Here is a 27,986-nt window from a genome sequence, read left to right on the forward strand (position 1 = left end):
CACACAGTTTATTAAGCATGATCCGCAAGTCCTCCAGCAAAAAGAGGAAGGCCCGTGATAGGTAAACAAGTAAATCATAAGAAAATAATAATAAATTATACTCAGTGACTTTATGTTTGCATCCCCAAACATCCAGATGACTGATGAACTGTGCCCAGGGTTCCAAACAGTGGACAAACAAGCAAAAGGACAGAAGACAGCCCTGACTTGTGCCCATATCTAGGGTAATTATTTTTCTGACTTGGTGCCTGATGACCATCAATCGTCATACCATTCGTTTGGCACACTCACTCTGCACAGAGCAAGCTCTGACCCTACGTGCTGCTGCACAGAAATAGCCAAATACAGAGGTCATCATTCAAGCATTAAATAGGGTTTTCTAATATAACTCTCTAACCTATCTTCTGGTGGGTGATGTGAGCAGCTGCACTACTCCAGAAGTCCACAGTGCCATCCCTGTTTTTGTGTGTGTGTGTGTGTGTGTGTGTGTGTGTGTGTGTGTGTGTGTGTGTGTGTGTGTGTGTTTATGCTGAAGGCTACCATCACTGATGTGGTAGAATGAAGAGCAAGAACCCTGGTCCTTTCCCTTTTGGGCAACAGGAAACCTCTGACAACTGAATGGCAGTGAATGGGTCAGAACCATTAATCCCCTCTCCTCAAGTTGGAACAGTTAGCATTCACCACTCACTTCCATCTCCCCCCCCATCAACTCTTTCAGTTCCAGAGCTACTAGGTGAACCCAGGTCATCTGTGGCACAGTCAGTGCAATTATCCCTCCATGCCATATACCTGGCATAAATTTATCTGAAAGTATAATGCCTAAGTTTATTCTTTCCAATCCCAAAATACATTTTCCATCAATTTCATAAGCCTTCAACATCTCAAAGATAATTTCACCTCACCCTGTCAAAGACCTTCTCTCTAGGCTTACCACTCAGTAGTGGAGGACCAACTCAAAGTGTACCCTGTATCAGGAAGCCTAACTTAAAATTATTGAAAGTCTGCCTACTCATTATAAATCTATATTGACCATAGTCAATGAAGCAAAAGACAAGTATGGAAACCATACCTGCCAACAATGACTGACAATTCAACATAGGTTTGATAAACTGAAGGAAGAACTGGGTCCTTCCCTTCCTTTGATATAACAGAAATAATTCCTCCCTTCCATGAAGGGGACACTTCTCTTGTTTTCAACATCTAGCATAAGGAATAAGATAGTTAGTAAATTTATCCCAAACAAAATCATAAATTGTCAAAAGAAAACCATCAGGCCTTGGAGATTTACACTCACCCTCCTCAACTGCATCAGCAATTTCCAGAACTGTCTGGTATCAACCTAGCCAAAGTGAGGCCACCCAGTTATGTAAAAGCTTACTACAGTACTGCTTAGAATAGTACCTGGCAAATCCTTCAAGAATGGCTTGTGGGCAAATAACAGGTGCCCACCCTCTATATTCTTCCAATTCCTCTAACTACTTAGAACCCTGCCCTTACAGCTCCATACTTGCATAAAAGTGGCCCATTTGTTCTGTGGGCCCAGGAACAGGACATCTTTGGGCTAGGTGACAGCCCAACATTTCATTTGGTCCTACCCAGAAATCCCTATTCTAGACCATCTGTTACCCTGTGGTGACATTAAGTTGGTAGACAGTAGGCAACAGCCAGAAGATCTGGTGGTGTGGTCTACTCTTCCCTCATGCTAGATGTCCTACTAAGTTGTGACAGCTGGTTGGCTAGGGGACAGACAAGCATGCTCCCATGCACATCTACTTCCCTCAGCTCACAGGTGTCTAGGAGTCTTTCACAGATGATCAAATACCCTCTGGTAGGTGTCACCAATAGTGGGCTAAGCTGCTTCCCTCCCACCAGGATGGTTAAGTCAGCACTGGTTACTGAAGCCATTCTCAACTCTCCTTATTTCCCGAGTTTGGGCACCATCCTATCCACTTTCAATTTGCTAAGCCTCACAGCTAAACACTTCTGGAAAACTGGAGTATTGCAGCAGTGATTACCATCACAATGCAATAAACTGCAGCATTAGCTAGTTTTATTGTCTCTAAAATATCCCTTCCTTCATCTTTCATCAGGGACCACAGCATTATCAGTTAATCTTGCCACGGGCTAAGAACCTCACAAGAAACTAACTGGTGGTAGAATATCACTGTAAAAACATCCCAATGCCCTAAAAAGTCCTCTGACTCAGGTCCATGTCCTCCCACTCTGCAGAGTGCTGCCCTAACCAATCCCAAACCCTGTAAGACCCACAGAAATATGTGTACAACTTCCAGTGTCTCATGAGGGTATCTTTAAGCATTTCAGGTTTAAGCAGCAAGAAAATATTATATCTGGACATGCATTAGACAATATATAGAAAGAGTACTATATCCCAGTAAGTCATAAGTGCATATATTCTTCAAGTGGTCCATACCTCTTTGCATATGTACCATACTCATATAATTCAAGTATACTTAAAGAATATGTTTAAAGATATTAGGAACCATTTTAGGCCACTGTGTACATCAAATGCATTTGTAATCATGTTCTAATCCACTGAGCAAAAAGTTAAACCCTGATGAAAGGCTACTAGTTCTCCAACTAGTCCATGCTACTCAGCATGCAGGGAGAACAGGGAATGTAAATGCTAGCTATAATAACATTAACATCAGAAACTGTCCTTTTAAGTGCTGCCAAACAGCATGACTTATAAATGAATGTACCCTCAGTCCTTGTTCAACTACCCCTCTCCATTAACATAAACATGCATAGTCTTCTCCTTCCATACTTCCATTACTATGAATACTCTCCCTGTGCAAATCCAAACTTTAATAGCTTTTGCTATTCAGCTACAGACAGCTGTGTTTTCTATAGACTGTGTCAGCCTTACTTGGTTTGCTACAGGCAAACATTGCGGTAAGCCCATTTACATTCCAAAAGTAAACGCTTGGAGACAATTTTGAAAAAAACATCTCCACAGCAAAACCCTTCCTCCCAGAGGTATTTATTATTAATATGAAATTGATATCCAGAAAAAAATCAGTGTAAACTGTGATGGTGTGAAGTATTGCTATGCCAAGAGAAGTACGGCAATGGATGTGTAACATATGCCAGTATAGCTAGCTGGAGTAAAGAATTATATGTCATTTGTATATCAAACTGATTTGTACAGATCCTTGTGTTGGAAATGTATTTGTAAAGCTGCTTCTGTTAAAAATGTACCAACAGTAGGTCCCACTGGACAGAAAAGAAATGCACTTGTATGTCAGTTTTGTAACTGTTGAAATGAATATATTGTAACAGAGGATACTAGAAGAGCAGAGATTAATCTCAGTCCAGCTAACTTTGAAAAATAGTCTGAAATTAAATTATCTGGTTAAGGCCATAAAGATTGTTATCTTACACTTCTGACTGCAGCCAGAGACAAAATGTCTGTGAAAATCATGACTAGGAATCCTACTGTATTGCCCTTAGGGGTGAACTAATTGCTACCCTGGAAGTGTGGAAGTTTTAAAATGGTTTTATAGATTCCAGATGCTATAACAAATCTTAGCAAAGCTGTATGTATGTAATATAATACATATTTGCTAAATTCTGGTTTAGGTTCTAGTAAAGGGAGGTAAGTACATGAACCAGAGTCAGATGACTGGATGTATGGGATGTAATTCTGTAATCCAGCACTGAAATGATGTTTTATCTCAGGGCAGTCTGTTTTTGAAGTCTGACGATGGAAGACCACCCACCCACTTCATCTTGCCTTGCTTTAATAAGTAACCAGGGAAAAGTAATTCTTTAGATCAGTCAGGAAAATAGAGTGAGATTAGTTAAGTACTGTTTTTCTGTAGCTGTGTGAATTTATCCATCTGTGTTATTTGTAATATTTCCTGTGACTGGAATTCTGGTATTTATTGTAAATAGATATTTTGTATTTTCATGTTCTTTTATTATTATTATTATTATTATTATTATTATTATTAATAAATATATTTAAACGTTTTATTGTGTGTGGTTTTTAGTGAATATTTTAACCTCTGAGAGTACTTACATTTATTTGGTGACACTGTGGCCGCTTCTAAAAGCCTGAATTATTTATTTGCCTTTCCTTTCTACACTGCTGTTAATATTCTGACTTATATATTTCCCTTTCCTTGTGCTTATATTGAAAAAATGAATTTTGCCTACCATTGTCTGTTCTACTTGATCTAGCTAGCTTATCAAAATAACCAACACAGGCTCCGATCTTACTTGAACCACTCACTGTTTATTGTTAAGCGCTTTTCGTCAACCACTATTGGAAGACTTCATCAGACAAAAATGTACATCAAAGCACTCCTTTTAAAACCAAAAGGGCGCCAACGCTAACAATCAAATCATCACTCTAATTAAACGAGTGAATAATTAATTAGTAAAGTAACCCTGTTAACAGACTTGACACTCAAAAATAAAAATAAATATAAGAGTAAAAATACATACATATATAAATGTAAAATACTCTTACTATTGTAGCAACATTCTTTCTTTAGAACATGTACGTAAGGCAGTGTATAAAAATGTAAAAATAGACACGTTAAATAAAAACATTAGGTATATATACAAAACATAACCGGACAGCTGTCACAGCCTTAAAGGCTATCTGTATCAAATCAAAGCCAAAGAGAAACTATGTTCCAAATGTAAGAAAATTCCTAAAAAATATACTTTAAAAGTACAAGAAAAAATATTATGAAATATTAAAAACACAATAAAAACCTAACCTATACAAGTAACTAAAAAATTGACAAGTCACCTGTAAACTTCTCAACTTTAAAATGCATGCCAAAGAGGTGACTTCATTTAAACCAGGTAGAGTATAGGAATTCAATCTAAGTTGCCAAACCAATTCATGTTTCTCTAGTATCAACTGATAAGGTCAACCTTTTCCATCTAATACTACCTGGTCTATAACTTTACATAAAAAGGAATGAGAGAGGTGTTCATTACAGTGTCTGGCCAGAGCGTTAATAGTACTTTTCTTCTTGATGTGGTATATGTGTTCATAAATCCTTTCCTTTAGCTTCCTGTCAGTCTTCCCAACATAAAATGCTGGACACATCTGACAGGAAGCTAAGTAAACCACAGATTTAGAGTTACAGTTGTATTTACCTCTAGCTTTATATACATGTTGGTTCACTGTAAAACTAGACCCTGTAGAAATAAACCTACAATAATTACACGCTTCACATTTGTATGTTCCTTCAGTCCTAATAGGTTTCAAGGTGTTGTTTTCTACTATACTCTTCAAGTTCCTACCCTTCTTAAAGATTATAACTGGGTTGTCACCTAGTTTCTCCACTAGGTCTCTCTCAAATGTCAACAAATACCAATTCCTTCTAAAAATGTTCCTGAAGAGGTTTGCCTCCAAACAAAAGGATGTAATGAAACTCCTCTTATAACACACTGTATCCTTGACCATAGAACCCTCCTCTAATGGTGGAGCACTAGACATATTTACGGCCAAACTGAATGACCTTTCTCCCACGATCAACTCAATAACATGTTCCCTCTTAGTAAGGATGGGACTAAAAGAACCAACCAACCTTTTAAGGCGGACTTCTCCCACTAATTCATCCACCATCTTCTCTGGGTAACCACGACTCATGAGCATATGTTTCAACAAAATACGTTCATCCTCAAAGGTAGAATCCTCAGTTGTCATCTGAGCAAATCTTACTAACTGTCCTTTTAGGACAGACCTTTTCTGATGGAACGGGTGACAACTGGAAAAATGTAACAGTGTGTTCGAGTACGTAGGCTTTCTATACATTTTAGCCAAGTAACATTTACATACAGGGTCTCTTTTCAGTTCTATATCTAAATAATTAACGGTATCCTCTTCATAGGTGTAAGTAAATTTCAAAAAAGGTGTACTGTTGTTTAAAGTCTACACAAATAACGGTGCGTCATCCGCACTCCCTTCAAACATAATAAAAATACCATCCAGAAGCCTGTTGTAAAGTTTTACCTTCTCGTAAATGTTCTCCTTAAATATATGCTCACTTTCCCATTGTGCTAAAACTAGGTTGGCATAGCTTGCCCCACATGGGGAATCCATAGCTACACCCACTACTTGTTTGTAAATGTTACCATTAAAGCTAACATAGTTGTTGTTTAAAATAATATCTAGTAACTCCTGGATTAAACGTATCTCATTACTCTCAGCCTTATAAAATAATAATTTCTAAGTGATATATTCTAATCCCACCTCATGTGGGATAGAAAAATAAAGGTCAGCGACGTCTATTGTCAAGAAATAAATGTTGTCATGATATACAAAATTCTCCAAACTTTTCAAAAAAGCCCACGAGTCCTTACAAATCTGTTCTTCTCTGACCACGTACTTTTTTAATAACTGGTCTACATATTTAGAACAAGCATACATAATGGATGACCTTGCATTCACTAAAGCTCTCAGTGGAGGATCATTAACATTTTTATGTAGTTTAGGTAGTCCGAACAAATTTGGTATTCTCTGTTTCAAAATCACTAAATAATTGTACACCTCAACACTGATCAAGACTTCAATCAACAAATCCCTAAAAAGGAAAAAACTCTGTTGTATGCAATATTCATTTCATTGGAACTAGATTTAACATAAATTTCACTGTCCAACACCCCCAACATTTTAGTCTCATAGTCGTCATTGCTCATAATCACCAGTCCTCCACCTTTGTCTGATTTCAAAAACCGGACTGGTAAAGTTTTGACGGAACTGAGGGCTTCAGCCTCACTTTTAGTTATGTTCACAATGTCATTCTTCTTGATACCCTTGTGTAAGTTTCTTAAATCAAACTCACACATATGTTCGAACAAGGACAAAAAGGACATATATGTGGACTGTAGGTACTAGCCACTCTTAAAGGATCATCCTCGAAACTTTTGTCACCAAAAATTAAAGCCAAGTTTAATTTCCGGATGTATAGGTTCAAGTCTATCAGAACTCCAGCCAAATTAAAATGGTCTGTGGGTACAAAAGTCAACCCCTTGCTAAAAAGTTCACAAAGCTCTTGATCAAAGGTGTAACTGGAAAAATTATACACCTTGAAATCACCACTTCGATTCAACAAAACGACAGGTTCACTAGTTACCTGCTGAACTTGTGATTCACCTTCCTGCCCCTCATGTTGTATCTCCGTGGATGATTTTGGCCCCGGATGGAAAAAGACTCATTCATTTCATTGCCCTTGTAGTGGCCATTACTGGCTGTATTACTGACCGGGTGGTTCTCTGCGACATTGTCACTCCAATTTCCTTCGAAAAATCAAGGTTGTTAACCCCTGGTCCTACCCCTATGGGCAGCTTAGCACCGGTATCAATATCCACATTATTAAGGTTAACATGTTGAAGAGTGACCAAAAATGTTCTTACCCTGAGAAGATGGTGGCTTTGGGTAAGCAACCCCGTTCTTATAGTCACTGATGTCCCTCCTTAACTTTTTTAATTTCACCTCCGTGTTCTTACTCAATTGTTGTTCAATCGAAGAAAAAACCCTTTTGTAGTCATAATTGTATCTTACAAAATCAGAATGTGTCTTAATAGCATGGTTCAGCTCTGTAATTTCTCTAGTTTAAGTTTCTATGGTAATGGAATAATGTTTACACATCATGTCCATTAGTTCAGTACCATGCTTGTTGAAAAGAATAATCAACTCATTGTAAAACTCTAGCTAGCTGTTGGATAATGTAGTGTATTTTTGCACTATAGCAAACAATTGTTTATATACAAAAGAAGTCAGTAGATTTTCCATCTAGTGCACTGGGAAGTAGTCTGGACTGCTGAGGTTCAGAAAACACTTGAGATTTCTGAATGTAGTTTTATTGGCTGGAGGGCTTATCTTGCTTTTTAGTGAGTTTATACATTCTGTACAGATGAGGGGCTCTTGGCTCATTTATTCAAAGTAAAGTACTTTTATTGAATAACCACACGTTTATAAGCTGTTTAAAGTAAACAGCTGTATCTATATCTTTAAGTTTGTTTGTTGTAGCATTTCACTCTGGACACTCCTTTACTGTGCATTTGCACTGGGAGGACTGGGATTGTTCATGGTGGCAGTAGGTGTTTACCTGGACTATATGAGCCGAGAAACATACAAAAGGGCTCTAAGTATTTTTTTGTTGTACTTTTCTGCACTTGAGTTGCACTGTTCTGACACCTAAATAGTACAGACTAGATTAAGATCTGCCGAATCTAGCCTGTTTTTGATGCACTTGAGCACTAAACCAGCCATCTTACATTAAGAAGGTCTCCCCGGCACCCTTGTAGGAGGTGTGTGTGGATCTAGCCTTGCCTGAGCTGGGGATTACTGGAGGAAGGTTTATTGTGAGTTTTCCTATTGTTATATTAGCTTAAAAGTGCCTTAATTTCACCTGTATTTAAGCCTTGCGTTTGCTCGTTGCAGCTCACCATACAACAGTGGTGAGGGGTGTCCTGTAAAAATGCAAACACCTTGAAAGTCAAATTTTCCCTAGATATGTGCAGTGTTGCCATGCTTATCCATAGCCCTCAACAGAACAAACATCTTTGTTAGTCTTAGCACAAAAACGGTTCAAACTAGCCCAGTCCCTTCCCTAATAGCACCTATGGTAAAAACCTGTTATAATGGACATACAGTTTCCCATCATTTCACCAGTCTGCCTGACTGACATGAGCATCCTGAGATAATGTAGTAATTGCCTCATGTATGCCAACAGCCACTTAATCCTAAAACAAACAAATACCCTATGTGAGAGATATAATTATATTATGAAATTGGAATCAATTACCTTGTGTAACAACAAACTGGATATCAAACAGGTTGTTCACCTCTCACATAAAATTAGGTCATGACACATAAACCCACATATATGGAGGTACTCACTAGAAGCCTACAAAAAGATCTGAGACCTCCCAAATGTAAACCACTTGCACACACTGCTATGCAAATAGAAACCACAACACATAACAGGACATACACCAGTGTCTCAGCAAATAAGCCCCTAAGGCAAAATACCTCAAAACCTAATGGCTGGACATGGAGAAGGCCACAGTCAACTGCCTGTCAGATGTCAGGATCTGTCAAATCACACATGCATTCAAGTCACTCATCAACAAATACCGTTATAACTCTGTCATAGTCCATGTTGGGGTGAATGACTTCAGACATACCTCTTTGGACTATATGAAGAGAGACATAACTGAACTTTCATATTAAGTGTCCCAGGCAGGTATGATTCTAGCCCTAAGCAGCATTCTATCTTCACCCAGGATGATGCCACACTATAAACAAAAAATAAGTGACTTCAGCAATTGGCTTACAGTAGCTTGTGGTGTTATTCCAGTGGGATCTAGTATCTGTCATCCTGGGAAGACATGGTCGACAGGCCATGCTGCTTTGTCAGAGATGGTCTGTACCTGTCTGCTCTTGGCTTTAAGATACTGGCAAAGGTGCTTGCTTCCCCCATAGTGCCTTTTTTAGGCAATGTCAAAACAACAAAATTTCCGATGTAACAAAATCCACTCAAAACAAACTCAAGATTCTGCTGCTTAATACTAGAAGCCCTAAACATGAAACTGCACTCCATGGAAGCAATCCTCAACTTGGAAGATGCTGACATCTGTACAGTTACTGACACATGGTTCAAGGCTGTAGAGAGCACCCTGGCTGTGCAAGGCTATAATGCCTTACACACATTCAAACCTCAAAATAAGCATGAAAGAACCAAAGGTGGAAGTATCTCCATCTTCATTAAAGCCAAGTACACCTCGAGAATGGTCAAACAGTATGACTCTCTCAAACTACTCCATGTCCAATTAACTACAGGCAAAATACCTACCACATCATTGCTAGCAATAGGTCTCTACAACGAACCAAGAAAAGCACATTACCTACCTGGACTTACTGGAATCACTCGCCATACAGCCCAACACCTTAACTAAGGGGATTTCAACTATCCTTCCATTGACTGGGTGGCATACATGAGCATGGACAAGCTCACCTCACTGCCATTGTAGCCTTGCAAGGCCAGGGTACTCTCTGTGGCCCTGAATCAAGTTTCTGTGAATGCACAGACATCAACATCCTCCAGGGAGAGTAGTGCTTGCACAGAATGCAGTTCCTGATTTAAACTCAGAATGTTTAGCAGCATAACCTTTAATTTACTTGTGAGTGATATTTTCATGTCGGAAATTTTGTTCTTGAGATCTTGTCTAAAAAGTCACTATGGGGGAGGAAAGTGCCTTAGCCAGTAACCGAAAGCCTAGGGTGACAGGTAAAGACCATCTCTGGCAAAGCAGCATGGTCTATCAACAGTGTCATCCCAGGCTGACAAGAACTGGATCCCCTTAGAATGACACCAGAAGCTATTCCAATTGTTAAAGTCAATCATTTTTTGTTTATACTGTGGTTTCATCCTAGGTGAGGGTAGAATGCTGCCAAAGGTTAGGGGCATACCTGCCTAGGATACATATTTATAGAGCTCAATCATATATTTCTTCATATAGTCCAGTGAGATACATCTCAAGTCATTCACACCAACATGAACTATGACAAGTCATAATGGTAGTTGCTGTTGAAAGATGTGAGTGCATGTGTGATCTGATGGATCTGGCACCTGATAGGCAGCTGACCATAACCTTCTGCTTGTCCAGCCTGGTGAGTGGAATATCTGTGTGTCTCACAATGAAGTAACCTATGACTAAAAAATTTGGTTTAGATGTGTTTTGCCTTAGGGGCTTATTCAGTGAGGCACTGGTGCTTGTGCTTTTATATGTACTTAGTGCTGTAGGGGCAGTATTCGGTGCAGAGTTGTTTGTGTTTGGAAGGTCTCTGGTGTTTAGGTAGGTTTCTAGTGAGTAATTCCATGTATAATGGTTTATGTGTTGAGTGCATGGTTTGCGTAGGGGGTGTAGTATGTGAGCTGACAACCTGTTCAACATTACTGCTCTGTGCATGAGAGAGCAAGGATTCCAGATTCTTGGTGTAGATGCATCTCTCACAAATTGTACTTGGGTGATTTAAGGAGTAAAGGGTTGTCAGTGTACATGAGGCAGCTGCTGCACTGACTCAGGATACCCATGTCAATCAGGCTAGTAGGTGAAAGGGAGGGAAACTGACCATCCATAACGCTAGGTTAAATCCTGTTTTCACAGTGGGGAGAGAAAATGGAGGGGTGTGGTATAACTGAGTGCTCTAGACAGGGTCTATACAAATGGGGTGCTCTAAAAGGGGTCTATACTAGTGGGGTTCTCTAAATGGTATGAGACTATTGTAGATCTGGTGGTTTTGGGACTGTTTAAGAGGCACAAGTGAAGCTGATGTGCTCTCTGAGTAGCTAAGCACAATTTACAGACCTCTTAGGCTACTAAGGGAACATTTATCTACTGAAATTTTTGCATCTGTAACCGCCAATGGTTACCCCTACTGCTCAGTAGTGCATGATGGTGCACAGAGGTGCACTGCATGCAAACAAATGAATACAGCAGAGCAGTGGCTGGTTGCCTAATTCTATGGGGCTGTGTTAAAACAAGCGCAAACCCGTGCAAATGCAGGGCTTATGCAGCAACAGTGAGCAAACTGAATTAAACTTAATCAATAAAAAAACTCAAAACCGAGACCTGTGCCAGCAACCCTTAATCAGAGGAGTCCTAACTGCACTATCTTGCCACAAGGGTGCAGGGGAGCCCTCTCCAACAAAAGATAGCTTGGTTTAGTGCTCAATTTAGCAAACAGAACCATATTCAGCAGGCCTGAATCTAGTCTATGCTACAGCAGACAAAAAGTGCAACAAATCAGCAAGAACAGTTTTAAAAAATCAGCAATACAGCAAAAAAAAAAAAATACAGTATAAAAATCTGTTTCAGGCTTTCAACCATTTTGTTATAGCAAATGTTACATGGTCTCAGAAGCAGTCAAAAATAAGTCATTCCATACTTATGAGAAACAGCTAAACTGTAGCCACCTGGTAACCTCTCTCTTTAAACACATTTTGTTTCAGATTTGGAAAATGTGAATCCAGAAATTCAGTTTGTTCAAGACTGGGAGTGGAATCTCTTATATGGCGGAAAAGGTCCAGGGTACATTTTTGACTCTCTTAGATGGTTGAAAAGGTCCAATGTACTACATTTTTGACTCTTTTAGATGGTCGAAAAGGTCCAGTGTACTACAGATTTGCATGCTGCAGGAGAATTCCTGAATGCTGAATAGTATGTCTGGGATTCAACAGAGACAGAGAATGCTGCAACGATGACATAAATGTTTCAAAGTTACAGTGAGCCAAGAACGTACCTACTGTCCATTTCTCATTTGTTCTTCATTTGTGAACAAGATCTGACAAATTCAACTGATTCTCAAGTTAATTAACGAAAACAGACAATAATCTTTTAACTGGTGAGTTGTGTGACTTTTTAATGAAAGGCCGAATCGTGTTGTATAAGAAATAATCACATAGTGGGCAGCTTACTGACAAAATCAGATTTAGTGTTAAATAAAACAAATGGTGTGTGCACAGCAAGTTCAAGTACCTTGTCAGAAATATAATAGCTCCTTGAAGACTCAGATGTGCATAGACTGGCTTATGAGATGGAAAAACTAAAATATGAGTAAAAAAATGAGAGAAAAATGAGTTGTGAACTCTCAGACAAGAATGAAAAGTCAGTCAAAAATGGCACACAGAAAACCTCATACAAAAGAGATGGCTGTAAGCATGATAAAAATATCCTGCTCTTAAGTCTGAAGAAACTGTGTCAAAAAAGAATACTTTTGCTGAAGTTTATACAATGTTAAAAAAATAATTATATACAAATATATTGTATGTATTAAAACAGACCCATTTAATGAGTTATTTGTGAGCACTACTGATAGTGAGGATGTACACAGTGTGCAAGATAAAGGTACATAAAATAAGAAGTAAATGACTTGTAATTATGGGATGGAAATCTAATAATTAAAGTACTATGTTTAGACTAGGCAGTGGAGTACAGTGTAATATAATACCAGTTCAACATTTAAAACATTGGGTCAGAAAGAAAGCAACCTGAAGCAATCAGTGCATAATTTGTTTACTCTACGCATCATACAAACCTCAGAAGTACACAAAAAGTACTTCTGTGTGGATATAAAAAGTATAAGATTATATTCCAGATAGTTGATACTGCAAGTATACCCTTTATGTAGGGTCAGCTTCCCAGACATTTGTCATTTAGAAGCAAATTCACAATGTGAATGCATATTTAAGTTTGCATCACAAAAGTTCAGTCTGATTATAAATTTATAATGTATAAAAAATGATTTACTAGTTTGGACTGTTTTATCCAAGTAAAGTCCAAGCAGCTTTGCAGGTTGTGATTGAGCAATATTTAACCCACATAGAGAAAATAGGTGTGATTTGAAAAAAAGCATATCCTACTGAATTGTCCACAACATAGTTAGAAAAAAATGATATGTGTGAAGACCCACAAAAGTTGAATAAGTAATAAAAAAGAGCATTATCCACTTCACAACACTAGAGTAGTAATATCTGTTATACCAGAAGACATTGTATTCTTCTATGATTGATGCAATTCAGGAATTTTGACAAAGCCTGAATGAGAATGTTCAAGGGTATGTACTAGTAAGTCACTTATATGAAAGAACAAATTTCTAAAATTGCATTTTTTTAATCAAATCAGCTCTGAAGTGTTTCAGAAAGCTGTTCCCTGGATAACTGAATGGTTTGATAGTGTTGGTAAATAACTGATATACTGGTATGGGACCAAACCAAGAAATAACATGAAGTGAGGCTGACTGGTCTTCTGAAAAAGGTTTAGAAAGAATAAAATCAAGCTGAAAGTGATGAATTTTAAAATCAAAGTTACACATTTGAGATACGCAAGGCATGTGCTATCACCTAAAGACTTGAAACAAGCTACGTATAGCCATTGTACAAATACCTCAACATGAAGGCAAACAACCTCTTATGAGATATATAGAAAAGAGGCAACACCTTTCTAAATGCATTTCAAACTAATCAGAGGTGACTTTGCAATTAAGAAAATTACCATAACATAATGTGGAATTGTACTGGAGTACATATATAAAAAAAGAGATTTAGAGTGCTTATAATGATAGTAACAGAAGCATTCACAGTAAATTGTTTTAATGTGAATAAGTCAGTCAAATTACAACTGGATATCAACTTGAATTGCACTGCTGCAGTAATCATGCAGGAAGGTAAACTAGTTGCCTGCAAGTCCAGAACCCTTAAATGGATGCCACAGAAGACGTGCTCAGATTGAAAAACATCTCTCTGATGTAGTGTATGGATGTGAGAAGTTGCTTAAGTACATGCACAGGGAAGCTGTAATGGGGAAACAGATCATAAATCACTGTAATGTGTATTTAAAAAGTCCTTGTAAAAGGTTGCTTTAAGACTTCAAAAATGCTGCTGTAACTCCACAAGTATGCATACACATGAAGTATAGGCAATGCAAGGAAATATATACAGCAAATATACTGAGCTGTTTAAAACTACCAGAGCAATATGAGGATTTGCCTGTGTAAAAACAGACACCAGAGGACAATCGAAGAAGGACTTCTTGGGCTTTAGGTTTCTCCAAAGGCTGGATCATTGCAGATGGTGTAGGGCACAACAAGTCATTATCTTTATCTTTCACAGAAATATCAGTGCACAGGGTCAACAGATTCCTCAAATGAAGCAAAACTGGAGGGATCCACCTGCACCTACCAGTTCCAGCAGGGACAAAGTTATGCATGCTCAGCACACGTGGGCTCCTGAAAGGGAAACAGAAGAGTCAGACGAGAGGGCTCTTGTTCTCAGACATCACAACTTGCAAGGGAACATGACAGATCTTCATCAGGACTGGGACAAGTGTAAGGTTATGTTCCTTAAGGGTACGCTTATATACTTGCTTGGTTATGTCTCACTTGTTTTAAAAATCATGTGCAAATTGACCAAATCAAAGTAGCTTATCTGTTCCCGAAAGGAATTTCCTCAGTAGTTGGTTACCCTGGCTGTCTTTCTATCATTTAAGTTTGCATTCTCACTTTTCATTTTAAGGAAATCTCTTCTAAAAAATGTTGTCCATACCAATAACATGCTCCTCCCTCCCTGATTACTATGAAGGAAGTTCTTCCCCACTGGCATGCTGATATCACTTGGGGACAGCAGTCCATTACCTAGTCAACAAGAGGGAGAAAGACGTACAATGGAATTATTTTCAGATTGGGACAGCTTTCCTTGCATTTTGTTTTGTCTAATTTTTAATTTTAAGATTAGTTACACATTGTTCGTTAATCTGGTCTTCAAACCCCAATGCATGCTACATTCCCTTTATGTGAAAAAATGTAAAAACTGCTTCTGTTTTACTATAATACAAGCACATCACATGTAGCACAATGTCCGTAACTCTTAATTGTCTTTGATTTTGCCTAATGTCACTGAATCTTACATTTCATCTGTCTATGGTTTTTGTAGAATGCCCATAATTTTGTCTCATATTTTTACCCTCCATATCCCCTGTAAAACTTTCAATTTTCTAGTAAATCACTGAGGATTACAGTCGGACACTAATGTTATATTAGAGTTTCATAGTTTACAGTTAATTTTACCCAGAAAAAACAATACTAATGCAAAACCTATTTCATTAATAAATGAACATACTGTACTCAGCCTTTGTGCAGTATTAGCACATTTACTTTCAAAAACAGATAAATGAGACCCAGCCTACTACTGCAGGAACTACAGGAAAGATCAAAGTTTGCATCATCAAGTGACAAGTGTGACAATGCAAAGACAGGAAGTCCTGCCCTTATAAGTCCGAGGAGAGCCAAAGTTTGAGAGCAGGAAATAACAGCAAAATGAAACAGAATATCTAGTAAATTGGATTTGCAGAGTTGAAAGCCATAATGTCATCCCAGATGAAAAACAAAGACAGCAGGCATGTGCAAAAAATGGTTGCAAATGTTCTTCAAACATCTGCATGAAACTGAAGACAGGAATCATGAGCCTTAAAACAGGAAGGTCAGGTGGGGACCTTTTTTATCATAGTACATTACACCCTGCTTAGTCTGGGAGGATGTCCTTGGTACAAAATACACAGACATGTAGTTCGATGACTCAAGGAGCTTCAAAATGGGATATGCTAGTTATCTGCAGATTCTCACTAAAAGACCAATAAATTGGCATAATGGTTAAGTCTTCACCTCACAGACAGAAGGTAGAAGGTTTGAGTCTGATATCAGTATCAGTTTATTGGATAGGCTTATAAAGGCCCATCAGGGCTGTTAGCCTACTATTCACCTATGAATGGAGGTCACCTGTACTTCAGAATCTTCAAGGTAGGAGCTGGGTGTACATTCACCAGGCCCATCATTATTCACAAGAGTAGGACAGAGACAGCAGCGTCAGTCCTCACTAGTCAAGAAGGAGCCCACCACATGTGAGGAACACACGATCATTTCATATATGAACTTGCCTCCAGGGACTGTACTGAGGTATAGTCTGTGTACCGCTATAGTTTATTGACAATGTTCTGGAAGAGAAATGTGGTTGAACATGATACCCTCCCACCTGAACCCCACTTAACAAATCTTCAAAGCTACTATCATCTTGGCAGCAATGCTTGTAAGAAACTGATCTACAAGAACACCCAGCAGAAATGTACACAAGCACATGGAAGAGATGCAGGCTGAATGCAGAAGGCACTTTAGACAGGAAACAAATTGGAGAACTAAGTGTAGTGCTGGATGCAGCAACATTAATTGCTGTACCACTGTGCCACATGCAAGCAACTGGGTTGTATCAATAGCTCTTATGGCTTTGTTTCACGTTTCTCTATGGCAGCAGAAATGGTGCTGATGTGGGTCTTTCTCATCATCTGCTGGCTACAAGGACACTTGGGAAGTACAGTTTTAAGCAACAAACACATGGACTACATTGATGAGGTGTGAAATCAAGGTACATGCTGTGAGACCATCAGAAAAGCAGTTTCAGGCTCATGGAGCAGGCACTTTCTCTTGTGAGTGACATTATGTCATGTACTAGCATATGGCACCTATTTGCCAAATGAAAAAGCTTCAGAGAAAATAATGTCAAAGCAGGATAAGAAAGAGGATGAAAGCAACAGAAGACCCAAGTAGGTTTCCTGAGATGAAAGATTATGTGATTTTTGAGTTAAACTAAGTACTCTTCTGTCTCTCAATCTGTGCAACCACAGAGTTACGATAAATTAGTAGGGAGATGATCTCACATATGAGAGGTGCAAAGGGCATGTTACTTCTGGAAACAAGTAAAAAAAAAAAACTACTTAAATGCCATTGCAATGAAACAATACAAGCATATTCAGTTTTACAAACATAACTGGATGCATCTGATCACAGGTGATATAATACAGCACTATTGCTGTAATGTGGTTAGTAGCAGTTCAGTTTTTGACAGTGCTTTAAAACATTTCTAGCATTTCTCCTAAATGGAAATAGCAGGTCAGCAAGTGAGTATGTTATAAAATGCACACCATTAAAGTGCTGCATGTGTCAGTGCCCCGTATTACTCTAACATTCTCTTAGGATGTTGTAAATTAGTAAGGATGTGGTCACACATATTAGAGGTGCATATTGTATGATTTATCACTACATTTGGTTTGGGATTTTATTTCTCACTGTCTGACCTAACCTCACAAAGTAATAATGATTTCTACTAATTAATATGTCCATTTAAACTCTCATTTCATGTTGCTGTATTACTCGTTACACTGTACTTACATGGAATCATTTGTTTTATATAAACACTTATCTTTCACATCTCATTTGAAAAATAATCTCTGCTCAACTGGACATACGTGTTCATCAAAAGCATGCAGACAAACACTAATAAACTTTTCTGACAGTGAAATTATTTACACTGCCCTTGTAAATATATTTCTGTGCCCTTGTCTCTCTCTCTCTTTCCCCATTTTATATGCGTTAGGTTAATTTGTTTTTCATTTTATTCCTTTTTTATAACTCTGTTCCTCTCCAGGATACAAAGTTCACTAACAAAGCAGTACCTTTTCAAATACAGGGGTGAAATAAGTCCGTTATACCAGTTATTCATTCTCCCTTTCCTCCAGTTTTGTGTTACATTCTGAAAAGATAACTCCGGATCTCGCCTTTCCCAGCCTCTAGTGAATAATTTCACTGTAACTGTTGGCCATTTTTGAAGGCAAATACTCACCTGCTTTACAGTTCAGTTGCTGCGGCTTTATCTTCTCTCTAGGCTTTTTTTGTTTGTCTGCCAACTTGTCTGATACTCTGAGATGTGTCTTGCCATTTAGTCCTCTCTTCTTTAAAACCTTCATATTAACTTTGGAGGTTTTGTTTTTTGTTTTCTTTTCTGTTTTCTCTTCCTTTGAGGACTGTTCACTTGGTTTTATGGAAACAGACAAGGTACTGGGTGCTGAAGGTAAAGAAAGTGCAGAATTAAAACAAATATTGTTCTGTAAACAAACCACAGACTACTAAAACCAATAAAAATCATAGTTGGACCAGCCTGTTCTCATTCTCAATTCTTCTTAAAAAATAATCAAGGGTTGTAGACCTTCTCAGACTGTTTTGGTCTTGTTCCTGTATTTCAGTTTAGTAAGTATGCATATACGTACTATTGCAATTAACAACTACAAGAATATGTAATTCAGTGTTGTCTAGAGAACCCTCAGACATTTGGTTTTAAAATGAACTGACAAACTAGAGTCTAAATGCATGACTAGAACTATCGGAATTCAGGAACAATAATTTCAATAGGCATGTGGTACAGTAGTACAGTGGCAGGGCAGTTAATATTGGTGCTTCTAGCTCTACACTTGGTTCTCCTGTTTGGTTTCTGTTTGGAGTACCTTCTGTATGGAGTCCGCATCTCTTCCATTAATTTGTGTCAACACCCCCAAAGACATGTTGGAGGATAGACAACTCACTGTTCTTCAGATTGCTCATGTGTGTATTTAGGCATGCATGTGCTTATGCATGTGTGTGTGTGTGTGTGTGTGTGTGTGTGTGTGTGTGTGTGTATGCACCCTCATACATCTCAAAACAGACTGGCATCCTATCCAAAATAGGTGTCTCTCCCCAGTACCCATTGAGTACCAGGAAAGGTTCCAGCTTCACTGTGACTCCAAATTGGATAAAGCAATGAATAAAAATGAAGGACTATAATAGGTCCTAGGAGATACTTTTCTTTAACTGAATTTGTTAACCTGGGTAGAACACTAACCACAAAAAAAAAAAAAAAAAACAATTTCAGTCTTAGCCCAAAGATAAGTAAATAAAGCAAAGAAAAAAACATGTTTACAGTATGGTATCACAATTATGAGATGTGTATAATGCAAACAGAAGCAATCACAGTAAGCAGTACAGAGAGGACCAGTCACACAAATATAGAAATACACAGAAGAATATGCATTATGTATGTATGTATATCTATATATATATATATATATATATATATATATATATATATATATATATATATATATATATATATATATATATATATATATATATATATATATATATATAGATAAATACACACACACACAAATATATATATATATATATATATATATATATATATATATATATATATATATATATACAGGCACACAATTATATATACACCGTAGTGATTCTTGAACTACATCTGTAAACATTATACAAACTTGTTAGGTAGCAGACTGATTTAACGGAGCAACATTAAAGTGTCCCAGAGTGGTAGCATTTGCAAGAAGAGTTATTGGGAAAATAATGTCTTAGCTGTACATGGAATTTTGGGTAAGCAGACAGTTGCTTAAGATCAACAGAGAGATTCCTATACATATAGGCTTAGTAAAGAGAAGAAATGATTTCCGCATTGTAGTTTAGTTTTAAAAAAAATTTGTAGGGTAGGACCTGGACAGCTTTGATTTTCTAAAGTTGTTGGAAGAATTTTCCCTTATTAGTCAATTGTTTGTCTGTGTGGGAGTTTGAAAATTTGATAGCATAAAAGCAGGTCAGATCTTTGATTGGGTGCCATTTAACTTTTCCTACTGAAAAACTATCCTGAAAAAAACACATTAAAGTCAGTGGTGGTAGTGAAAGATATAGAGATAAAATGCAAAGTATTATATATGAATAAGGACTGTGGAAACAACACAACTGTTCGTGAAGAAGAAGATTATAAAACTAGTAGAGGAAGAGATGACTGTGGTTGAAACAAAATGTAACAGAAATAGAAAGGCAAATTAGGGTTAGAGAATTATACAGAGAGATATAACATCTGTCTTCATTACAATTTAAAGAAAAGAACAAAGAAATTATGTACTCACCATAACGTTTCATGTGAGTTGTTCACCTCGCCTTCATTCTTACTGATGAGTTCGGACCTGATCTTTGACTCTGACTCGGCCAACTGCAAAAGCTTGAGGTCTTCAACCAGCTTGAGGCCAACTCCCTTTCCCATGATGCACCTTGATCTTCCCTCAGATCTTGTTTGCTGCCAACTGGCTAACTATGATTATTAATATGCCACCCTAAGAACTGGCTAAGAGACAATACACAATAAATAAAAGAAGTCTCGGACCTCAAGTAGACTGGATGGGGGTTGGAGGGTGGAACGTAAGAATGAAGGTGAGATGAACAACTCACATGGAACGTTATGGTGAGTACATAACTTCTTTATGTGAAGTTGTTCTATCTTGCCGTTCATTCTTACTGATGGGTAGCGTCCCAAGCACCATCTATTTTGGGTGGCTCACACGAGAATGTTCTTCAAAACAGTGGAACCAATGGAAGCCCTGTCCCTTTAGGCCTTGTCTACTCTGTAATGAGTGATGAAGGTATGAAGTCTTGACCAGGTAGCTGGTGCACAAAGAGTATCTCATGGTAACTTAGCAGAGAAGGCTGATGAGGTAGATACAGCTCTAGAGTTGGCCTTTATTTTTTGTTGTAATGGAGCATTCACTGAACTGTAAGTGAAAGAAATACAATTTGATAACCATCTTGACAAGGTGACTTTTATCACTGGAGCATCTTTTTTTTTTATTCCGAAAAGGAGACAAAGAGCTCTTCTGTTTTTCTGAATTGTTTGGTCCTGCCCAAATAAAATTGGAGTTGCCTATGAACATCAAGTTTGTGCAGCATGTGTTCCATTTTATTTGTGTATCTAGGGAAGAAAACGGGCAATTCAATAGACTGATTGAGATTTGTCTCTGAACAAACTTAGGGTAAAAATGATGAATTAGTTCTGAGTGATGGAAAATCAAATAAGGAGGTTTGATGGTCAAGGCCTGTAACTCAGAAATCCTCCGAGCAGAAGTGATAGCTATTAGGAATATGGATGGCCTAGAGTTACTTGTTGGGATGTCCTGAAGGTCCTTCTTGCACATACTCGTTATTATGATTTGGTGTGACATTGGAAGTTCCTGAAAGGACCATTGAGAGAACAGGTGCCACTGAAGTACTCTCATGTGCATCCGACCCAGAGGAATGGAAATGATCGCTGCCATCATCGTTCCTAGCAATTTGAGTACCATCGTGACTGGCGCTTTTGTCTTTGGAAGTAGGTCCAGGACTTGTTTTTGTAAGGGACAAACTCTTTCTGGAGGAAGGCTTAAGGTCATTGTGAGTGTATTTAGTTCTGCTCCTATAAAAATGGTCTGTTGTGATGGTGACAAGGCAGATTTGTCTGAGTTTATGGTAATCCCCAAATGATTGCAGAGATTTAAAGTTGTGTCTCTTGCGTGTATGAGTTGATGTCTGGTGGTGGCAGTGAGGAGGCAGTCGTCTAGGTATGGAAACACCTGGAATCCCAAACATCTCAGGTGAGCCATGACTACTGCGATGCATTTGGTGAACACTCTGGGGGCTGTAATGAGATCAAAGGGCAGAGCGCAAAATTGATAATGACTGGCTCCCAGATGGAAGCATAGATGATCCCTAGATGGCCTGTCCATTTTTATGTTGTAGTACGCATCCTGGAGATCTATTGAGCACATCCAATTGTCTTTACCTGGAAAGGGGAGTATTGACTGTAACATGCCCATCCAGAACTTTGTCTTTTTTACCGTCTTGTTTAGTCTGCTGAGGTCTAGAATAGGTTTCCAGTCTCCCATTTTCTTTGGAACCAAAAAGAACCTTGAGTAAGTTCCAGATCCTCTCTGGTCTGCTGGGACTGGTTGGATGACTCTTTTTTCTAGCAACCTTTGGACCTCTATGGTTGCTTGTTCCCTGTGACTGGGTGGAATGTCTGGATTTTTTTTCATAAGAGGGGATGGTGTGCTAAAGGGGATTGAGTATCCTCTGGATATGATACTTTGTACCCAGCTGTCCTTTGTTATTTTTAGCCAGGCATCTGGGTACAAAGAAAGGCATCCCCCAACTGCCTTCAGAGATGGACAGATGGGCCTCCTCTCAGGAGCACTGATAGGGCTTCCCAAGGAACTGATCTCTGTTGCCCTGATCGGCGGACCCCCTCTGCCGCGTGGATGACTTCTTCCATTATTTCTCCCTCCTCTGCCTCTAGAAGGGGGTTCACCATGAGTGTTCTGGAAAGATCTTTGAGATTTACGGAGCCACATCTTTCCAACCCCCCTCCCTTTGGGCTAAGGTCTAATCGGGGTAGAAAAACATACTCTGACAGAAGACAGGCCTTTTCGTCTTTCTCACTCCTGGCAAGTGTTTCCTTTACTTTTGGTCCAAAAAGGGATGAGCCGTCAAAAGGGGTGTTAATAAAGTAAGACTTAAAGGGTTCCACAAAGGAACATAGGCACATCCAGGAATGTCTTCTAAGGGCAAATCCTCTACCTGCTGCTCTGCTCATTCCATCAGCTGCATATGACACCAGATGCATGGAAGAGTTCACAATAGAATTAAAAGTAGGGAGCTGGGAAGTTACCTTGTCAGAAACCCCTGCAGCTACTGAACCCTGCAGGGTATCTCCTAGTTCCTTCAGGAGATCCCTTTGTAACCTAGTGAAATGTGTGAGACAGTTCAGTGATCAAAGGAAAAAAGCCGCTGAACTAAACATATGCTTCCCATATCTGTCCATGATCCTGGAATCTCTATTAGGAGGATGAACAGACATAGAAGTTTCTGATAGTTCCCTCTTGGTGGCCACTACCACCATGGCATCAATGGGCACTCCTGTAGTTAGAAAGGTTTTGTCTTGAGGGCAAGTTATAAATTTATTAGGCCTCCTGGGAACAAGCACTGTGGTATCTAGGGACTCCCATGTCCTTCAAGAGAGTAACTCTATCAACTCATCAAAGGGTGGCGACACCTACGAGGTGGAGGATTGCGACCCAAAAGCCTTCAGGAGGACTGACTCATCATCAGTAGGGTTAAGGGATTGCCAGCCACCCCTCTGTTTAAGAATTTCTAAGACATCTGCGAATGAGATATCCTCTGAGGGGAACCATGGGGACACTTCTGACTCATCTAAGTCAGTATCCGAAGTGACATATTCCTGTGGGGAATCCACATGCTTCCTCTTGCAAAGTCTCTGCCTGGGAACCTCTTCAGTGGGAGCTTCAGGAGAGGTCTCGGAAGAGCATGGTTCACCCAATGGGGCTTCCTGAGGCTCAGGGTCTCTACGCTTTAATGACGCATGTGTTGTTGAGGTAGACACTGGTGCTTTAAGGGAGGGAGCTGCTGGTACTGATGGTGTGGTTGATGGTATGGACAATACCCTCCTCATGGCCTCGAAGGCCCCTCAGTCCTGATGCAAGGAATCTCCTGGATCTGAGGATACAAGGGATTCTCCCGGCACCAGAACAGAGTGCACCAAGCCCAAGGTCGGAGCCAAGGCTCCGAGAGGCAAGGTCGGAACTGACAAGTCGGTCTGACTATCCTCCCTGGACCCAACCAGCGAGCGTCGGCACAGAGATCCCTTGGTCGGCACTAAAGATATCAGGGCAGTCAGGGCTGATGAGCCTAGGGTAGGTGTTGGCCTCGAGGGCTCCATGATCACCAGTTCTGAGCTCTCTGGCTCCGAAACTTTGAGACAGATCATAGGAGGAACAGAATATGGTGGGGGAATTTGTGTCAGCTCCAAAGTCCCAAGGGTCGATGCCGATAAAATTTTTGCAAGCACTGGTATCTGCAAAAGCATCTTCACCACACGATCAACATCCAAATCAGAGAGTCTACTTGAGGCCCGAGAAGAATGAGTGGATGAAGCCACCAACTGTAAGACAGGGGATTTCAATGGAGGAGATACCGGCCCCAATGTCGGAGACTGGCTCCTAACCAAAACAACAGTCAGCTCCATTGACTGTGGAGCCAATGATGAAGCTTTGCTTGATGCAGTTTTTGGAGTCGAAGGGCTTTTGCTTGGCTCCGAGGAACTAGAAGATGTCTTAGAGTGCATGTATGCTTATCCAGTGCCTCTTGGAAAGAGGATTCCAAAAGACCTCTATTGATAAGTTTCCTCTTTCTCTCATGCAACACTCTAGCACTAAAAGAGTGGCATAATGAACAGCTTTCTTGTAGGTGCACCTCATCTAAACAATAGACACAGTCAGTATGTCCATTAGTGATGGACATCTTTCGCTCACATCTTGGGCATTTTTTAAATCCAGACTTGGATTTCTCTTTTTCTTGATGAAACATCCTATCAGTAACAAACGGAGAAAAAACCCTCTAGATATATATATATATATATCTATCTATATATATATATATATATATATATATATCTAACAAAAAGCACTCAGAACTTTCTACTGTCTCTAAGCTATGAGTAGAAAATATATATATATATATATATATATATATATATATATATATATATATATATATATATATATTTATACAGCACACTAAGTCCTAATAAGACAAGATTTGTAAACAGTGTTAATTATCTTAAACAAATAAGCTATATAAATTCTAAATATCAAAATACTTGCCCTGTAAAGATAAAGGGCTCAAACTCATACCACACAACTATATAAGAATTATGAGATAGGGAGAAATTAAAGGCCTAAAAACACGGCCACTTACCTAACTAGTTTAAACTATCTAAATATCTAACAAGTTAGCAAGAATACACTAAGAGAAAGGCTTAACTATTATAAAAAGGAAACTTATTATTATACTATCTAATTTGAACTTTCTAACAAGATTTAAAGAGAAAAAAGCAATACCTTTCACTGGCCAGAGCTGGTGAACGTCCAATCAAGTTGCAGCGGCGAATAAGATCTGGGGGAAGATCAAGGTGCATCATGGGATAGGGAGTTGGCCTTGAGCTGGTTGAAGACATCAAGCTTTTGCAGTTGGCCAAGTCGGAGCCGAGGATAGTCTCCGAACCCATCAGTAAAAATGAACGGCGAGATAGAACAACTTCACATCAGTAGGTTTCCTGTTCTTCATTCTTTGGTCTAGTCCTTGAAACAGTCATGGACTAAGGGACACTAACAATCGTCAGCTTATCAATTAAAGATGTGCACTCAGCTATGGTGGGGATACTGAAGCAAGTGTAACAATAAAGAAAGAGACAAGGTGACTAGCTAGTGGAGTATCTGGCATCTGCTTTAATTTTCATACCCAGTACAAAACTAATTTATTTTTTAATGTCTCTAAGCATCATGTCTCTCTCTTTTATCATGTGATACATGCCATTTTCTGAGATACTGCCACTTCCAAGTTACAATAAAACTGGTCTTATTTGTTTCTATCAAAAATCAATATTACTATCATGTAAGGTACCTGTTAATAATAACTTGGGCTTTTTTTTATTCACATGTTCTTTCTTCACTAACTTCAGGATCCAATGGCACAATCTTTTCTGCTATAAACACCCATTCAGTCTGTTTCATTCCTGACTATCATTCTCTGTCCGTGTTCTACTTGCATGTTCTCTCTGGGCATGATAGTTTTCTCCCAGTTCTTAAAACCAGTTTGGTTGGCTGGCTACCCTAAAAATTGCTCACATATATTGATATGAGAAATGTCACTTCACTTACTGGCTTAATAAATAAATCAATGAATAGAAATAGAAATAAAAATGTCTGGGATAAACAAATTATAATCTTCTCAACCATGGCCATGAATGTACATTAAGTCAAAATGTGGATATGTGCATTCTCGTATCAACATTTTCTTAATGATTATGTCTGCCCAGACAGAGGTAGACCATTTACAGACAGATCACCCCACTCTCCATCAGGTGCATCACTGCAGCACCCTTCTCTCCTTGAGACTGGCAGGTAAGTTTAAGTTCACTCATCACTGCTATGCAGACCACAGCCTCTTGGACTGCTTTGAAAACTTGCATCACAATTGACACAGTCAGATGTGTGAAACTCCTTTCAAGCTGCCTAAATATACAACACACAGTCAAATGATACTTAACATTCTGTTTTGATCATTTCTGTACTCTTTACTGGCATAAGAAAATAATGTTCAAAGTTGCAATCAAAATGTTTGGGAACTGGACCGTACAGAACAGAGTGTTAATACTATGAGTCTTTAACAAACCTCAAGCGGTTGTCTCAAATCTAATTCCTTGGTCTCCTCTTGCACACTGCTTGACAATGAGCAAGGCACTTTACCAGACAGTGCTCCTAGGTCATCCCAGAAAATGTGTTTCTACCTAATGGGCTTATATAAAAATGGAAGACATAAATAAATGATCATCTACGCACATGTGAGCACACATGTACACACATAAATAAAGAATCACACACATCTACTAATGTGTTTTAGAATGCAGGGACTGTATTACATGCAAATTTGATCTACACAGATTTAAAGATCTGCAGAATTATACGACACATATTTCTGAGAATCATGACGTTTTAGTGTTAGTTTGAGTTGTAAAAATATGAAGGGAAAAAGGATGCAAATGGGATGTTCTTATGCTGAAGTTAATGAAACAAGTAACCAGCTCACTGTTGTTGTAGGATAAAGCCCTGATTATGACCCATAACACGCAGGTTCACTAGCTGCCCAGATACATGAAGAGCTGTCTGGAGAGCTACAGCAAAGATGAGGTGAAGCATGTTTGATTGTATGTGGAAGAAGAAATAGGAGCACATGTTGGGGGTGTGGATGCCAGGATGCCATCTAGAATCCATGGATGAAGCTCGGGATCAGTGATGGTGCCGGTCTTTGGTGGTGGGGGGGATGAGAGGATATCACTCATGGAAATGGAAGACATGCCCTTGCATACTCACATAATACATCAACCCCTTGGGAAATAGTGGGCACCCATGGTGGGGAAAGTCAAGGCTGAAAAAGAAAATCCCCACTCCCCTAACAGATGGTGGCATTGCTGCAGTTACTCAACCATGACCCCCACAAGAGAAAAGCCATAAGGCTCTTCCTTCTGGAGGACGAATGGGCTAGTTTAGTGAGTTGGAAGGAAAGGTCAACAGTCATGAGGAAATTAAAATAAAAAAGAACTGATAAAGCAAAAGTACTTAAATTATGGTAAACTTTCTCAGTATGTAGCTGAAGTCTGGGACAGATCATAACACCCCTGTCCTCTTTAAAGCAAGGAAGCGTTAGGAACAGAACATAAAACAACCTCCCATGCTCTACAACCTTAGCCTGTTTTAGGTGATCTGCAGATATCAAATGGTCCATAAGTAAGGCTCTCATTAGAAGAGGCGCTTATAGCTATAACACATGGCTGCCTGAGACAGCATCCATAATCTACATTCCCTGGTTCTGCTTATTCAAGCTGCAGTAAGTTCTAACAACTACCATCACATGGACAGTTCTGCAATGTAGTTGGGACAATAAAAGCAGCTCCTATGGATTCCGACTCTGAAATACTCTGTTAGCAAAGTAAGAGAGGTAATACTGTCTGGTACTCAGAGGCTCTCTTTATCCAATAAGAAAGTTCCTTTCTCTCTGTGTTCTGGAAAGGTCTTATAGGTTCATAGGTAAGTACTAGGCTAGATGTCCTTGTGGACCATTTTAAGCATAGCTAATTTCCACTCTCAAAGGTAAGAATCAAACTCTGTACCTT

The 27,986-nt window shown here is 39.0% G+C and overlaps 1 protein-coding gene across 2 annotated transcripts in view; it reads right to left on the reverse strand.

The window, feature by feature from the left end:
- Positions 1-27,986, reverse strand: part of LOC122815449 (zinc finger protein 252-like) — a 304,744-nt gene that overhangs the window by 248,556 nt on the left and 28,202 nt on the right. For both annotated transcript variants that reach the window (XM_044087954.1, XM_044087952.1), the window contains exon 2: positions 18,219-18,440. In XM_044087954.1, coding sequence (XP_043943889.1) covers positions 18,219-18,440 — 222 coding nt within the window. The remainder of the gene's footprint in view (positions 1-18,218; positions 18,441-27,986) is intronic.

Source organism: Protopterus annectens, chromosome 11.part0, assembly GCF_019279795.1.
Source record: "Protopterus annectens isolate FY-2018-M chromosome 11.part0, PAN1.0, whole genome shotgun sequence".
NCBI lineage: Eukaryota > Metazoa > Chordata > Ceratodontiformes > Protopteridae > Protopterus > Protopterus annectens.